This window comes from Nannobrachium achirus (genome assembly GCF_963921795.1).
Source record: "Nannobrachium achirus genome assembly, chromosome: 13".
NCBI lineage: Eukaryota > Metazoa > Chordata > Actinopteri > Myctophiformes > Myctophidae > Nannobrachium > Nannobrachium achirus.
Window position 1 is genome coordinate 13363317 of NC_137833.1, and position 18368 is coordinate 13381684.

Sequence of the window (18368 nt, forward strand, 5' to 3'; positions counted from 1 at the left end):
CACACCCCTACACACACACACACACACACACACACACACACACACACACACAGACAGTATGTTGCTGTGAAGAGGTGAGTGGGCCGAACTCTAGAGGTGAGTGGCCCGAAGGGCCGCCAACTTCTTGTAAGATACAGGCTCTCGGCTAGCTAGGCTCTCGCTGCTGCGCTGCCGTCACTGCTGAAGCAAACTGTAACCTGATACTTTGGTGACGAAAATTGCGTAGGAGACACTCTGGGGAAAGATTTGCATAGCAAACCCACACATTACTTTTCTACAAAGTGTACATCGTGCGAATACAATAGCTTCAGGAGAAGCTGCTAGGAACATTGGGGTAAAAATGCGCGATTTTTGTGCAAAAGGTGGAGTCTTTAGATGCAGTGTAAATGTGATTCTATCGCGCAGGATGCTTAAAAATACTTAAAGAGGGTCGCTGTGGGTTATGGCTGCTGAGATAATCGAACTTGTGTTTTTTTTTTTTTTATGTCATCTCTACGAATGGATAGAAAAAGGTTCAGATAGATTTGTCTGATTAACCACTTTGGCCCTGTATTTACACTTGAAATGGCATGCAATAATAGCTCATCTACAATCTAACAGCTAGTTTCCCCTTTTTTTTATATACAGTACATATAATCATTCATTAATCCTAATATAGGCAAACGTTGTTTAAATAATTGATATTGATTTGAAGCCACAACGCACAGCCCTACGAGACAGCAGCAGAGAGACAATGACCTTGTACAAGTCTGGCTTTCAGGCCAGGCCAGAACATGAGATCGCTGAAGTGTAATAGAGAGAGAGAGAGTGAGAGTGTGTGTGTGTGTGTGTGTGTGTGTGTGTGTGTGTGTGTGTGTGTGTGTGTGTGTGTGTGTGAGAGAGAGAGAGAGAAACGGGATGGCCTACCTCTGCAGTTAAATTTGGCAGCATCGTAGTGTCTTTCTGCGCAGCTGAAATGGGAAGAACAGAGGCGGTTAACGGTCAAACAGGGAGGGAAGTCACTCATCCCTGTGCGTTACTACAGTATGTACTGACTCCATTCTGTTAAGCTTTATCTCACTGGTTCCCAAACACTGGGTCGGGACCCATTTGTGGGTCGCGCACACATTTTTACTCCCTTAATTTGGGGGTTTCCTATATTTCATTTTTAGTCATTATTTCAAAACATTTTCAAATAAACATTGCCAAAATAGCAAAGATTTATGTGAATTAAAAAACAAATTGAATGTTTTCAGTAATTTCATGAAGAAATGAAAGAAAAATCTAAGAAATTCCATAAATTAGAAAATAAATGTTTAAGTAGTAGTGAAAATAGCCGATCCACATGACTACAAGTTCACAACGCGGCGCGAAGCCGCGGTTTTCACTAATTTCTCTTTTGGGTCACAGGCTAGTTTGGGAACCACGGCTTTAGCCGTTCTGTATCTTGGCCTGTGGGTCCCCAGTAAAAATGATTGATAATTGGGAACCGATAAGGGCTCCATTTCCCTTAATGCTGGTACATGGCCCTAATGCATATCAAACTGGGGATAGTTGAAAAGAATGTACTACAGTTGGTAAACACGGCTTCATTTAAATAGTATTATCGTGTATTAGTAACAGAGTGAGGTTAGTCTTTTTGGGAACACTTACAGGTTGTAGATTTTGTAATGGTTTTTATGTTTTGAGTCGAGAAACCTGCGGAAAGAGAAGAGCACAGCCACAGTGAGAACAAGACCACATGTGAGCACCTACAGTACATGTGCAGGCCTAGTAAATCCCTTGCTGTTGGGCAGAAACCACTCGTCTCCACATTGTAACTTTTTTGGCGTAGATTAACGTCCTACTTGATCATCTACAGCGTCACGCAAACTTATCAAAAGTATCAGATCCGCAAGCTTGAAGTGTGGCACGAAGTGACGCTTTTTGAGCTTGCAGATCTGCTACTTTTGCCTTTTTTTTATTTGAATCCTGAGAAGTAACAGTTTTGGACGTGTGAGTTTTCCAATCTGACAAGAGACAAATTTGAAATTCACTGGAAAAGTCGCAGAAATAATCCTGAGCTTGCATATCAGCTATCTTTAAAGAATTGGAGCGTTAGTTTATGCAGGACACAAGAGTCTTTCCCCGCCCAGCTGTAGTCAACTGTCAGTCAGCTCTTTTCCCATTCCTCATTCACATATCAGCTGGTCATTACGTCACACTGTCATACTCCAATTTTGATTGATTGATTGAGTATTTTATCAGACAAAAGTGGAGAACAGAACAAGTATAGTCAAAATAAACTGTATTCCATTTATGCAATAAATGGTTAAACCTACTTTGACATGAGTGTTCCTGACTAAACTTTTAACATCTGCGGCTTGAAAGTGATCAAGTCTTTCTGTGGGTTTTTATAAATATCGAAACATATTAAATAAGAGCGACAAAATAATGGATCTTGGACATACAAGGTTTCCACCCGACAGCGACAAGACGTGGCCTCCTGAGGCCAAGGCGACAGGACTCACCGTACAACATCGTCTATGTTGTTTCTGTACACTCCTTCCAGTCTCTCTGCTGGAAAGCCCATAGCAATGATGTTAGGATAGATATCTGTTCAGCCGTGGGTCAAGGAGCCGTACAATATGTGTGTGTATACAGTATGACTAGGGCTGGGATCCGGAACCAGAGGAACCGCGTCCAACATTGAGGAACAGGAATCGGTTCCATCACATTTGGAACCATATATTTGGGACTGGTTTAATCACACTGTCAGAGCTGGTTATGTGCAATTCATGACTGCAAGACAATAACAATACTAGTGGTTCTCAAACGTTTACATTTCAAGGACCATCATAACTCTGAAGCTGCACATACGATACCACCTAAACCATCTATAATTGGTAAAAACGGACCTGTAAATAATGTACTTGATACAGACTTTTTTTTCACTCTCTAGTCTCTATAGCAAATCTCTTTGACAATAAATTGCCTATCTACAAGCTCACAACTCGTCGCTTTGGCAAATGCTCCGCCCCAGGATAAAGGATGTTGTGGATATTTTGATTATCGCGATAATATCATAAATCTCAATTTCTTTGGTTACAATAATTGTGATATGACATTTTCATATCGTCCCATCCCTAGATACTCCTGGTCAAATATTATTCAAGTGAAAGTTGCTCTGTCAAATAACATTTGTACTTGAGTTTAAGTCTTTGTATGTAGCAGAGTGAAAGTCACAAGTATCCAAAAATACTAACAGTAAAGTTAAGTACACGTATTCAATCTTTTTTTTTTTACTTTATCCATAAAAACCGGGAAAGCATCTGTCATTTTAGCAGGGGCTGTTCAAAAACTGCAGATATACAAGCTTTCTGCTACGAGCTTGCACATCTGCTATTCTTGGGCATTTCTGAAAGATCTGTGTTACTACCGACTTTGAAGGCATTTGTGGAATTGGTAGTACAGATTAGGGATGGGATGATATGGAAATTTCATATCATGATTATTGTGACCAAAGCAATCAAGATTTACGATATTATCGCGATAATCAAAATATCCTCAACAAACAACCATTATCCTGGGGGTGAACATTTGCCAAAGAATAGCGGATCAAGTACCTTTTAGCAATTATCGAGGGTTTAATAGGCAGCTCTGCAAATAAAAGGTGAATTGATCCCAGTGCATGACGGAGGACGATATCACAATAAATTAAATCTCCACGATACGATTATCTTGAGTGTTTTTTATCACGATAAACGATAAATATCGCTTATTGTCCCACCCCTAGTACAGATACTGAAGTCAATGTACTTTAGGGATGGGACGATACGCGATATTATCGTTTATCGTGATAAAAAAACATTCACAATAATCGTACTGTTGAGATTTTATGTATCGTGATATCGTCCTTCGTCATGCACTGGGATCAATTCACCTTTTATTTGCAGAGCTGCATACCCAGTACCACTTAAACCCTCTATAATTGGTAAAAGGTACTTATAATATACATACTCGATAGTCTTTTTTTCACTCTCTATCAAATGTCCTCGCCAAAAAATAGCCGACAAGCTCACAGCTTGTAGATCTGCTATTTTTTGGCAAATGTTCCGCCCCAGGATAAGGGATTTTGATTATCACGATAACATTGTAAATCGTGATTTCTTTTGTCACAATAATCGTGATATGACATTTTCATATCATATCATCCCATCCCTAGTAGTACAGATACTCAAGTCAATGCACTTTATTACAGTCCACCACCGTGTGCGACAACAAGCATCCTGCGGCCATGCAGGCACCAAGGCTGAACCTTACAAAGATCATCCCACATCCCAACCAGAACCACACCAATGAGCAGCACCAGTCAAACACCCAAATCTATTCAGGCACCATGTGGCTATGATAACAGGCCCAGCAAAGGAAGATGCCTTTAAAATTGAACATTATTTTACATATCGCCATACTGTACAGCCGCACGACTGCCACAGAACCAGTGTTAATTTTTTCAGCAAATTTTGATTCAGTCTTAGTCTTTTGAATAACACACCATATAGTCTTACTCCTGTCTTAGTCTTCTGAAATTGTTTTAGTCTTAGTCGACTAAATATCAAAATATTTTAGTCCTAGTCTTAGTCTTTTAGGCTAAATATACCCACATAACTCTGAACAAGTCATCGTCTTCTACTATCAGTTACTCGGTCAAAATAAAAGATATTACGAAAAATACAGTGTAATTCTGAGTTCTCAAAAAAAAAAGAATAAATAAAACAAATGCCTAGTGCAGGGGTCCTCAATAGGCGGACCGCGGTCCATGTCCGGACCCAGGCGCACCTCCGTCCGGACCGCGGCACATTTCTGAGAAATCTCCGCACAGTTGTATCTGACGATCGGACTGACTGTGTGTGATTTGTGTTTGTGTGTGTGTGCGTGGGTGTGTATGTGCTCATTCGCTCAAACACATACACAGGCTCACAAGACACACCCCGTCCCCTACGCCAATTTGCAAGCCCACAAAGCGTCGCGGGTGCAACGTGCTGTGGGCTTGTAGATCAAAGGTTTTCCTTCCCTCCGAAGCAGTCTGCTCTCCATGCTGCTCCCCCCTCCCCTCCCCTCCTCACACACTCATGCCGCTCGCTGCCTTAAAAAAGTTGCTAAAACCTCTTGGAAACCATTGCTCCCACTGGATTAATAACTTCTTAGAGATCTTCTACCTTTGGCTGTTCAATTGGAGAGGACAACAGCAACACATTAATATCCACGATGTAAGGCTCCAACTGCTTGCATTAGACGAGAAATGGTCGCGAAACTCGCGATGCGTGATCATGCGTCTTTAACAATGTGATGTGTCGTCGCATATTATTGCCAGCTATCCTAGGCTGTGTTAGGTTAATAACTATGACTCGTTGACCCTGATTTGACTGGCCATTTGACATAGGCAACAGCACAGTCTGGCTTGTGCAGTACGTGTGTCAACTGAATGTCAAGTAATCCTCTCCCCCTCACGCTAAGTTTCACTTTATTTTCCATTCTGAACGACAAGCCTAATATTGCATTTATGCTCTTTAGTTTCCAATAATGAAACTATAAGCCAGTGTTTTATTGCTACACAATAAATGTAAATAATGTAGCCTACTCTACATGCATAAATAATTATCCATTCATCCATCCTTCCATCTTCAACCGCTTATCCAGCATCGGGTAGCAGGGGTAACAGTTCCAACTGAGATTTCCAAAGTTCCAAATAATAATAATAATAATTAAAATAAACAATTCTAATGATTATAATAAACATACATACATACAGTACATACTGTATTAATGTATCCGCCTTATTTCGCCTTCGCCTTTTTTTTTCCGGACCCGGACCTGTTTCAAAAAAATATTTCTGGACCTTCAAGATTTGTATTTGAGGACCCCTGGCCTAGTGTATGCCACGGTGCCACTGCCAGGAACAAAATCTCTGCTCTACAAATAATATATTAGTAACACACAGTATCAATCACATCTGACACTGTCTGCTACTCTGTGCAAAACCAACAAGATTTGAAAAGAACAGATAAGTGCCATTCTCAAATGTAAAGATTAAAGATGTATGTTACAGACCAGTGTTAATTTTTACAGCCATTAGTCTTAGACTTAGATTTAGTCTTTTGAATAACAAACATAATATAGTCTTAGTCTTGTGAAATTGTTTGTCTCGTCTAGTCTAATCGACAAAATATCTAAATCTTGTAGTCTTTTAGTCTTAGTCGACAAAATGAACACTGCACAGAACAATTATCCATCTAGACAGAGTTGCTCAGCATTTAAGTTAAATCATTGTATAGGGTTGCAGCTATATTGATTATTTACATAGCGATTATTCTATCAGTTACTTTTTGGATTAATCAAATAATTGATTAAGCACTATGATTAAGCATTATTTTATACTTCGCCGCACAACAATGTCGCGCAACATTGGCCACAAATGCGTTGTGATACACCGCATTGAAAGCTTTTATATGGACATCTTTCATGTTATTTTATTTTAGCTTTTTACATTTCGTCTACTATAGAACAGGGGTTATGAAATCTATTATTTCATAATGTTAGTGATTATATTTGCATAAATGTATTCAAATAGTTTGATTCATTGCCTCTTACACCAGAAGCTGTCATCATATAGTCAGGAGGACATAGATCATGATAGATGGGAACTAAAGGGCTCCGATCAGCTTGTGTGTGTCTGTTGTGACAGATGGCCTTGACTGTGCGAGGCAGGCAGAGGGGACAGGAGTACAGTGCTCCGGCTTGAGCCAGGCCCACATGTGGGTGCACTAGGAGAGGCTCTACACTACAGCCTGACCTGCATGTATTTTTAGAGCCCAAAGTTATATCGAGATCATTGCAAAATGTTGGGCTTATCTCTCCTCCGAGCTCTCGGCCAGAACCGAGCGGAATATTGAACCGATGGAATGCAAAAGGAGACGCCGACTTCCTCCCAGAAACCGAGGAAGCTCTTCAAACCAGGAATCCAAAATACACATGTCCATCATCCATACCGTAATACAGGGGTCTTCAACGTTTTTAGGCCAAGGACCCCGTAGTCAAGAGAGAGATGAAGCAGGGACCCCCACAACCCAATAGATACCATATAGTTTCATCGTTTGACAGCATAATCAGTGTATTTTGGATTCATGTCAATTTGTTTTCAGATATTTAACCACTTGAACCATCAATATTTAATAAACTTCACCTTTCATTCTGTACTTTGTCTGCTCTTTTTCCCCTCTACACCAAACCTTTTTGCCAAAAATAGCCACTCTACAAGCTCACAACGCCTCGTAGATATGCTATTTTTGTCTAAAGTTCAAGTGGTAAATATAAAAAAGGAGAAAGACAAGCTTTAATCACACAAAGATTGGGAGGACCCCCTGTAGTAACTCTGAGGACCCCCTAGGGGTCCCGGACCCCCGTGTTGAAGACCCCTGCCGTAATAGTTTCGGTTGTTTTGTATGCAGGTGAAGGAAGCTCAGGGTGCCTTGAATAGTGCCGACACACTCGGGCATCATGGCCAAGAGACGTGTGAGAAACTGTAGGCAACACACACCAAAACTACTAAACCATTATTAACATTTTTAAACAGCTTGATTCCTAGCATCTCTATTCTAGACGTATCATAATAGGCGAGCATTCTTAAAATTATGGCTGATCACAGTTCACAACACATCGCAATGTGACACGTTTCGAGCTTGCAAAAATCGTCTATTTCCGTAGGTGTAGAGGGGGTTAAAGGCCAAGGATAGAACTCTGGGGAACTCCGGTGGACGAAGTACACAGGGTTTAAGAGGTTAAATCAGCGAGCATAGTTCTATATATTCACACCAGGTTCCAGCATAAACTACACCTTCACTGACATTCTTCAAAGACCATCAACGAACATGCCAGGCTCTATATTCCAGTGAAGGATAGCGGGGGGGATGTCAGAACCAATTAAACTAGGATATTCATGCAATCGTAAAGACCCATATCCAATTCGGTGTCATGTTGCAGAGAAAAGCATAATTGAGTTGGCATGCATGTCTCCCCGACTCGGCTTTTAACGCCTACCTGCAACTGAAGTCTGCACGTCGCCATAAGCCGTGGGATTCAGCGTTTTTAACCACCGACTAAAGGGCAACCTTTTCTTACATTTCCTGTGTTGGTGATGTCAGAAAATAGAAACGGCAGAACATTTCTAATTGGAAGAGACGCTTTCATTTTCAGCAGGACTTTTTCAGAGCCTTATGTTTATTTGCTTTTTCTTAATGGTCCAAAACAATATGACGGTGAGATAAAGGCAACGGCCACTCGGCAACATTCCTAACTTTTCCCGTGTGTACAGTGCACTCTAGGGATGGCACAATGTGACAATTACATCTCATGATTATTGTGGCCAAAATAATTGCGGTTATTCCCGGTTAACTGTGTTACCGCAATAATAAAAGAATATGGTTCATACTTAACTAATGCCACCTTTGTTAATCACTTGATCACCCAGCATCCCTATCCTTTGGGGAACGTTTGACAAAAATGTGTTGTGAGCTTGTAGATCTGCTATATTTGGCGAATCGATTTGTGTAGAGTTAAATAAGAGCGTAGCTGATGCGCTCTTCACAGGTTTGTTTTATCAAGTATAGATTAGAGGGCTTAAGCGGTGCTGAATTTACAGCTCAACAAAAGCGAATTCATCCTAGTGTTTGACGAAGGACAATTTCAATATCTCAATATCTCAATATCTCTGCGATACGATTATTGTGACGAAAATAATTATCGCCCCATCCCTAGCGCACGCATGCATGCATGCACGTAGGCGTGTGCAGCCCTGGTCTTCTGGTAAAGGGGTTTTTGACTGATGAACGCGGGGATGGCTGTCAAACTGAAACTACAAGAGGATGGCCAAACGCATTTGCATTTAACCACTTAAACCCCATATGGTTGAGCAGAGTCCTTCGGGGCTCTATGCTAGTAGTGAATCTTCTGTTTTCTGTTATTGCGAGGAAAACTTTCGCTGAAAATAGTAGAGTGACACACGGGTCACGCGCGACACATTGTGAGCTTGTCAATCTGCTGTTTTCCGCGAGAGCTTTCCCCACAATAGGGATGCTGGGGTTTAAGTGGTTAAACTAAATTCCTGCAGAAAAAACTAAACCGCGTTGACTCCCTTAAAGATGGATTCAAATACTGTACTAATGCAGTATATCAATAGATCATACATATGTTTTATGAACACAGAGCAGGTCTTACAGCCTTCGTTCAATGAGGCTACCAGCAAATCAATGGCGCTCTTTTAATGCATATGGCCAGCCTACCTCCACCATAATAGTTCTTAAAATGGAAGCGTGTCTATACATACTGTATTGCAATAACTTCCATTAATGCCTCCAAAGTCCTAATTAGGACGCAAAATGCCAAGTGCTTTGTGCCATTTCATGGGCTACCATAACCCTTCAGACCCAGTGGTAAAGTGATTCCAGCCCAGACTATTTCTAAGTGTTTTTAAAAAGCTCCAGTGCTCCCAGGAGAGACTCGGGCCGGGCCCAGGGCATTGTGGGGGGGGCTTGTTCTCTGCAGCTGGGAGGAAACGCACACGCAGGACCCCCCAACGGAAGCTCCTTGCGAGGAGAGCAGGAGGGGAGGGGGGGAGGGGGGAAAAAAAGGAAAAGAAAAACTGCCGTTTCAGGCATGCCTCTCTACTCCAAAGCCAGTCCTGCTTCAGCTTGGTGCATACGCCAAATCTACTACTTCAGAGAGCAAGACGGGGGGAAAGAGAGAGTTGGAAAGAGGGAATGGGGGGGAGGGGGGCAGGAAAGGAGGAGAGCTGGGGAAAGGAAGGGAGGGAAAGGGAGAATTAGAGTGGGAGTAGAAGAGAAAAGTAGTGATGGTGGTGGGTGAGAGAGAGAGAGAGAGAGAGAGAGAGAGAGAGAGAGAGAGAGAGAGAGAGCGCACTCGGACAGCATTGCTGCTGATACAAGATCACTGGTACGCTATTTTAAGGGCAATTCCCAGAACTGTGATACTGCATTACATAACTGCAGCAGGCCCATATTGTTTTTAGACACCGTGCCGAACATGATAAAAGGGATGGTCCAAAAGCGGATGGATTTTTAACAAGAGAGAACTTTCACACCAACTTGTCCTTGGAATGGCATCAGTTTGAGCAGCGATGGCCCCTGGCTCAGCAACATCACCCTCAACACAGGCTAGGGCTGGGCAATTCACCAGAAATATTAAAACCAATATTTAGAACCAATGATAACCGGCTTAATCTTACTCAAACGAATATATATTATTTATATGTAAATAGTTCTTCTTACATATCAAACAATCGACAAAAAAACTAAATCAATTAGTCTGAGCAACAACTGAACCCTTCGTCGTCCAATGGTGGCACGCAACAATCTACAAACTCACACCGCGACGTGTTGTTGCTTCTACTGTAAATTAGCTATTTTCATTCTTTTTTTTATCCCATTTATGCCTAGAATTATTGAATGCTTTAACCAGTGAAAAATAGCAGATATACAAGCTCGCAGCGCGGCAGCTTTTTTTGAAAAAGTCGTGAAAATATGTGCAAATCTTTGAATATATACATTTTTTAAGCGAACGTTTGTAACTCAAATTTTGCTTCTGGGTGGTCCCTGGAACTAGATATTTTGAGATGCGGGACCGTGGCAAAATAAATATCAGTTTGGGGGTCCTTCACATGAAAAGGTTTGAGAACCACTGACATAGTAGTCTCTCCAGAACAGACTAACTGAGCTCCAGTTAAGTGAAAAGGACCTTTTCTTTGACGATGGCTAGCCAGATTACTGACATAGAAACATAGGGTTTTTCAAAAAAAACCTTAGGATTCAAAAAACACTTATAGAATCGGGTCAAAATTAAAATTTTCACGATTTTTCAAAAATAGCAGATCTACAAGCTCGCAGCGCAGCACTCCGTGCCGCGCTGTGAGCTTGTATATCTGCTATTTTTCAAAAGTTAAAGCATAAAATAATAATACAAAATATTGTGTACCCGTTCTAAATGGGTTAATTTTTTCTAATCCTGAAAAATATGTTTTGGTGGTCATATGAGGTTTCCATCCGACAGACGATATGCATCTGGATTATGATTACTCTAATAATAAATAACATTGAAAAAAGGTTATCAAAATTAATTACAAGTTAGTACAGCAATAATACAGCAATAGACAATAACCAAATTAATCCAATAAACACTTACATGACCTACTTAAATCTCCATTTGCCAAAACTCAAGCTGTGAAACTGCACTGCATTGATTTTGTTTGCTATAAGACATCCACTGATCTTACAAAGGTGGCTTTATCTTGTAAAAAATGCCATCTCAAGTGGACACTCACCTGAAAAGCAATGCAATAATATCCCATCAACCAGCTTCTCATTACATATGGCTAAGGTCTGCATCAGGGGTCCTCAAAATGGGGTCTGGGGGACCCCTGGGGGTCTTGTGGGGTTTCCAGAGGGTTCCAAGCTAAATTGGGGGTTAGGAAACCCTTGCAGACAAATGTACACACTCTCAAAGTTATGTAGGGCTTATGAATACCAATCCGGGGGTCCTTGAAATATAATTGAGCGAACCAGTGGTCTACATAACGCTGATCGTGGTAAAGACCAACCCAAACCGGCTAACCAGCAATTTGTAGCGTTATTATACCCACCATGTCTGGATATTCATTCAGCAGAACCAGGTCAACAACAACTGTCACAGGCTCCATATAAAGTACTGCACAAGTAGCCTATGAATTATGGCAATTCATGGGTTAACGTGTCCTAAAAGGGAAGGAAAACTACACTGAGGCTGTGGCAGATACTTTGGAAATCTATCAAAAAGTACAGGGTCACATTATTATGCAGCAAGAATAAAAGGACACCAGGAAATAATCCTGGTTGTGAATATCTTTGGGGGTGTTTTGCAGCAGAGCTAACATAAACGGAGCCCCACTTCTTCATAAACGTGTCACTCTTATTAGTCAGAATTGTCACCAGAATATGAATCTCACACACACCACAGTAAGACTCCCTAATCGGGAGATAAGCGACCGTCAGGGGGACAGATCCCTGTTGATGACATGAGTGTAGACATACTGTGTAGCGATTTGCGTGATTTTAGGGCAAAATCTGTAGGAGCAGTGTCCAAAAATGTGTTTGAAAAAAATCAGGCCTGAAGGTGGCGCTAAATGGGACAGATCCATGTTGATGACATGAGTCTAGAGCAAGTGTGTACCGATTTGCGTGATTTTAGGGCAAAATTTGTAGGAGCAGTATCCAAAAATGTGTTTTGCAAGAATTGGCCTCATGGTGGCGCTAGAAGACGGCCATGTGAGAATTGATTGGAGGCAATCGTTTGGGGCAACGGTTGCGGAGATATGAGCGGGGCAAAAGTGTGACGTGTGACAGACAGACTGACGGACAGCTGGTCGAGGTTTTGATAGTAACTGCGACCCGACGGTCGCAATCAACTGCCTACATCATCCTCATCGTCAAAACCACAGTTACAAACTATACAGTAATGAGTGTCTAATGAAATAAATGCAGAAAATGGACCTGCAGTCACAGAAATTAATTGCTGGGGTCCTCCTGATTGATCAGCCCTGAGTGTGGGTGTCATTTATTCCCCCTTTAAAGTCACACAGCTGGCTGGACTGACTGACTGGTAAATGTCACAGATTGCGAGCTTTGTCTATATTTATTAAAAATACAAAATATTTGAGAATAATCCAGCTTTGTGGTTGTCAAGAGTGGGGGGGGGGGGGGGGGGGGGTTGCAAAGAGATTATATGATTGCGACATGTATGCATGCAGCGTGCCCCCCCCCCCCCTTTTTTTTTGACAGATCCACCATCTTTCAAACACGCTTTGCTGACAGCTACGGTAGGGCTGGAAAGCACAGCTCTGTCTAATCCAGTGGTTCTCAAAGTGGGGTCCTTGAGGGAGTTCCAGGGGGTCCCCAGCTAAATGATAGCTAGGAACCACCAGATGGACCCTTATGGGTACAGTATTGTAACTCTGAGAATGTACAAATTGAACGAAATGGACGCTAAGGGGGCCATTTGTACACCCAAGAGTTAAATTAACACTGATTTGACGATGTGAATTGAAGTTAGAAATACCATTAAATGTGGTGGTCCGTAGCATGTCAAACTGGGGGTCCCTGAAATTAAAATGGTAGAAAATCACTGCTACAGCAGTTAAAAAAAAAATATATATATAATATATATGAGGGCCCCTGGCATCTCTTTTCAAATGGGGGTCTGTGGGCTAATAAGTGTCAATCTGGGGGGGTCCTCGACATGAAGAGGTTTGAGAACCACTGACCTAACCTAACCGAGTCAAACCAAATGAAAGCACTGGAGTGCTAACTGTAGCTACAGCTAGCAGCCCATTTGACATTTCCTCTGCAGGTCTTTCAACAAAATAACAATCCAACATGATCAACATCACCCCATCCCTAAAGACGCGACGTCCAGGATTCATAACGACGAAACAAAAACAAAAAATCCCAAGCAGCCACACAGACAGAACGATAATAAAAAAGGATACATGTCAAGTCCAAGTCGAAGCCATCCTCCTGATATCTCCTTTTGTTCCGGCTGACCATTTCTTTTATAATCGCAGCCATTGTAAAAAGCCAAGTGGGGCACAGGAGTCCTATTTTCTTTAATAGTTTGAAAAATGATTAAAGTATATATTTATATAATATTTCCTTAGATCGTTCACAGTCCAGAGAATGTCTTGTTTCCCCCCCTCCCCCTCCTCATCCCGCTGTGGGGGTAAATAAACGCTGCACCGTTGTATGGTTGCTGGTGCAGAGCAGCGGGTATAGCTAACAGCGGTAGCGGTTAGCAGTAGCCCGTCAATAGGATTAGAACTGCTTCTTCTTCTTGGAGCATATAAAGACGGGCCTTTTTAGTGGCGATCCGTGCCGTTGCGGGAGGCCCGGATCCACACATCCAGGCCCCGGCGGCAGGCAGGCAGGCCGGGCCGGGCAGGCAGGCGGTTCACCCTCTCTCTGTCACCCCTTCCTCCGCAGGCGGCGGTTCTCGCTCTCCCTGTCACTCCTTCTTCCCCCCCTTTCCGATCCTACCTACCTACACCACCCCCCCACGAATCCTGCTGAAATCCAGGCTTTTTTAGCTCGAGCCTGAGACCCTCCTCCACCTCCTCCTCCCCCAGTAGCGGCCTCAGCAAGAGGACCAGGACCCCCAACACCGAAATAAAATAAAACACACATGCAAAAAAGTATAGTCCTTGGGTTGGTTTGGATGAGAAATCCCCCCCTTCTCCTCCTCTCCGCGGTAGACGCGGCGAAGGAAGGCCGAGGCTGAATCCCAATCCTCTCCGCTGTGATTGAGTCAGAGCGGGGTGGTGGTGGTGGTGGTGGGGGAGAGGGAGAGGGAGAGCAGCCCTGGATCCAGTAGTCGCTCTGCACTGGAGAGAGGGAAGCTAGGTAGCCGAGGAGGCTAGCCTGTAGCTAACCCGGCTAAAAGCTAGCTCGCTGGCTAGCCTAGCCTAGCACCGTGGGCTATGGCTAGGATGTTAGCGTCGGTAGCTAACGCTGCTGCTTGCTGCTGCTGCTACCCCCCCTCCTCCTCCTTTCCTTCTCCTCCTCCTCCTCCTGCTTCTTCTTGCTTCTTCTCTGCTGAGAGAGAGAGGAAAAAAAAGAGCCCCCTTTTTTTCTTCCTCCTCCTTAACTAACGAATCAACATGGTCGTCGATGGATCCGGTCCGGTAAAAGGCAAAGAAGCGCTAGTCGGGGTAAAAGTGACAGGCTCCACCGTGAATGTGTTGCACACCGAGCTGCTATGGTGTTTGGATCATCAGCGCTCTGCACGGATTCTAATGACAGTTCCTCCGTCCCGGGGAATCATCTTCCTTTCTTCTCTCTCTCTCTCTCTCTCTCTCTCTCTCTCTCTCTCTCTCTCTCTCTCCCCATCCGCTCTCTCTCTTGCTCTACTCTCTCTCCCTTGCTTTGCCTCTCTCTCTCTCTCTCTCTATCTCTCTCTCTCTCCCTTGCTCTAATTCTCTCTCTCTTTCTACCTTGCTCTAGTCTCTCTCTCTCTCTCTCTCTCTCTCTCTCTCTCTCTCTCTCTCTCTCTCTCAGGCTTCCATCATGGCCTCCCACTGAAGGAAAAAAAGAAGATAGAGCAGGCTAGGATTTTTTTTACAACACATATCCTGCCGCCTTTACGAGATATAGTCCCCCCCACACATACAGTAGGCTACACAGTACACACACACAGGAGTGTTGAACACACGAGATTGATATCTACATGCATTTGTATTTGTCATATTTATTTAATGTTTAATGTTTATTTTTTTTCCTGGTAGGGCTCCCTTCTGTCAAATAGTGATCATGTGTGTCTAATTAGGGTTGCAATATCACTTTAAAGTGTCATGTAAATACAATGACACTCACAAACAGAAACTGTGTTTTGTAGCCATAAGCCGTTCCTCAAATTTGTATTATTTGTCTCCTGACCCGCATCTGAAAATATTTTGTGCTAGGGACCCCTTAAAGGAGTAGTTCATCCCCAAAATTATTTTGTTTCCCTATTGATTACTCATGCCATATAGACTTGAGTTCAATTTTTGTATTCCTCAACACAAAAATGTGATTATAGTAAATTTACCCCATTGATTCCGGATGGGGACCAAAATATATGGCCCTGGATGGGGACGCAAATGCATGCACTGGATGGGGAAACCATCAGGGTAAAATTACTATAATCAAATTATTATCTAAGGAATGCGACAAAAAAGGAAAACTATTATTGAACTCAAGTCTCCATGGAGTGAGTAATCATAGAAAAAAAGTGGTTCCCCTGTTGGGACATCAGGATATTGCAAGTGGGCCGATTGATGTGATTGATTGATTGATTGATTAATTGATTGATTGATTGATTGATTGATTGATTGATTGATTGAATACTTTAATAGTCCGAAATGTAAACAGCACGTGGTAGGCCTACAGTCAGACATTGAGGCTAAAAGGATAACACTAAAAAGTGCTGGGGACTTGTTTCCATTGTGGTCCTATGTATTCAATTAATCAACAAAGCATAACAAATAACACTATTAGGCCTATGTACAAACGAGAAAGAGTGTCTGCGTCCGCGTGTCTGCATCTACATGTCTGCGCTGGCGTCATCCAATGGGAAAACCATTGAGAAAACACACGGTGATATCATCCAATGGGAAAACCCTTGGAAAGACACAGAGTGATATACGTCCCAGGCCATATATCCATGAGTTTCCAACGCCCCATAGTGCATTGCGCAGACGCTGTACCGAACTTCCGGCGCCGCAGCCGAGTGTGATTTACAAGCTCACAACAGGCTGCATCTGCGACGCGACGTGAGCTTGTATGTCTGCTGTTAAACCGGAAGTGTGGTGCAAACAGGTCCAAATAATCTCCAGTAAACTCCCGCGGAAACAGGTGGATAAAGGCCACGAGAGGGGCTGTCTATGCCCGTAGCCAATCCGATGGCCATAAACGGGCATATGTCCAAAAACCTTGAGGATTGGTGGATTGTTGAGCTTCACTTGACATTTCAGCCAAACAGACTATAAATGGGCCAATCCCCAGAAATGTTCAAGCTTCACGTGACATCATATCATAAGAAAAATGGGTGGAGTTGATAAAGCACGATTTTCCTCGATTGGCCAAGCCCCGGCCCATCGGCTTTGTGGATTGGTCAAACCTTGCTGGACGTTTGTGCCGCCGAACACATATAAGTGGCAGCAATGATTTTGAACTCACATAAAAAGTAGAAGTGCCAAAAGAAAAGTTTGAAAATCAAGTACGTCTTGAATTAAAGGAGTACGTTGAAAGATATGGATTCACATTGAATGAAATTGTTGGACGGCCTGAGCCTCATACAAGAAACAGTATACATCAAAGGTCTCGTCTCATCATCAAACACAAAACAAAACATAACAGATGAACTAGAAGCTCATATCACCAATACAGAGGATCTTTTAAATGAGGAGCAAACCTCTAGTTTATATTTAAAACCTTAAAATATAAATTGGTTTTGATTGTGGTACAGATTAATAGGAAAGTATATACTACATTAGTTTCATTAATCCAAACTGGGAATACACAGTGCCAATTGCCTAAACTGTACTCCTGGGCGCTACTCTCCCTTTGCCAACCTGGGGAGATCCCCGAACATGCTTCCTTTAATGCATGAGGAGTGAGCAGGCCGCTTCTTATCACCAGACAGGTAGGACATTGCGTGTGGAAGGAACACGTTATTCCAAGCAGTTCCTTTCCCCTCCATCAGGTGCCCCGGCTGACCAGGGGGAGGCAGTATAGAGACCGGCATGTTTTTTTGTGAGGGTACCGACCTTATAGGGGACATGGGGAGAACATGCATCTCTCCTCTGTGTCATCAGTGCCCATACACTATAGATGGGGTTGGCAAAAGGGCCTATGCCCAGCCTAGGGTATGGGCACTGATGACACGGAGGAGAGAACATGCCCACAGTGTCCCCAGTGGGGATTCTGGGGAACTTATTCGTATTATTCTTAACATGGCAGCCGTGAATGGCTCCCGTGTTAAGTGGTAAGATGGGTGGGCGGGACATAGAATTTGCTTTTACACTCAGCTCAGTATAAACTTTAAACTGAGCTGAGTGTAAAAGCTAATTTTGACAAACAGTTTTTGAATAAAATCTAATTTAAATTGCAACCACACTAATTATTAACCTTTCAAGGGACACCTGTTTGCCATGTCCATGCTGGAAGTTTGAAGGAGCACTTTAATATATGTTACAGTCAGTTTGGGTAACTCAGTGAGATTGGGGTAAGAGCGCTCGTTTTGTAGTTCACCACACACCCCTAACACCACCTGGATCAATTCACTTTGATAGTCTCTTATCAGCGCACCTGTGTAATTCTGCATAATCAACATGAGATGGCGACAACAGCCATTCACTTGTGTAGTCGCTGACGCCACTCGTTTGCGACCACTCTCGTTATTTATCTACTAGCCTAGCCCGGCTGTGTTTAGCCATTAGCTTACTACGCCTAACTCTAACCCTAACCCTAATCTTAACCTCAGTAAAACTATGCCTAACCCTAACCCTGAGGCGCTATCATTCCTGCCGACGCTACGTTGTCATTGTCGTTCTTGTGGATCAAAGCGACCGCTTGTTCCGCCCCACGCCGCACGACGAGCGCTCCTGTTCTCAATTTCACTGAAACTCAAAAAAAAGAAATTAATAAAATATAATGTTGTCCAGGAGTATGTTAATACAACATATGCATAATATAACTTACAATACAATTAATACAATTGGGGTGGTTGGTTGTTGTCCCACTGCCCTGCTCTTCTATTGAGACAACTGTAGATCA

At 42.8% G+C, this 18368-nt stretch overlaps 1 protein-coding gene across 2 annotated transcripts in view; it reads right to left on the reverse strand.

The window, feature by feature from the left end:
- Positions 1-14976, reverse strand: part of LOC308297658 (phosphatidylinositol 3,4,5-trisphosphate 3-phosphatase and dual-specificity protein phosphatase PTEN-like) — a 33089-nt gene extending 18113 nt beyond the window's left edge. For both annotated transcript variants that reach the window (XM_080741187.1, XM_080741186.1), the window contains exons 1-4: positions 13550-14976; positions 2490-2574; positions 1633-1677; positions 907-950 (exon numbers count right to left, since the gene is read on the reverse strand). In XM_080741187.1, the coding sequence (XP_080597313.1) occupies positions 907-950; positions 1633-1677; positions 2490-2574; positions 13550-13628 (253 nt within the window). In that variant the 5' untranslated portion in view covers positions 13629-14976. The remainder of the gene's footprint in view (positions 1-906; positions 951-1632; positions 1678-2489; positions 2575-13549) is intronic.
- Positions 14977-18368: the final 3392 nt, after the last annotated feature.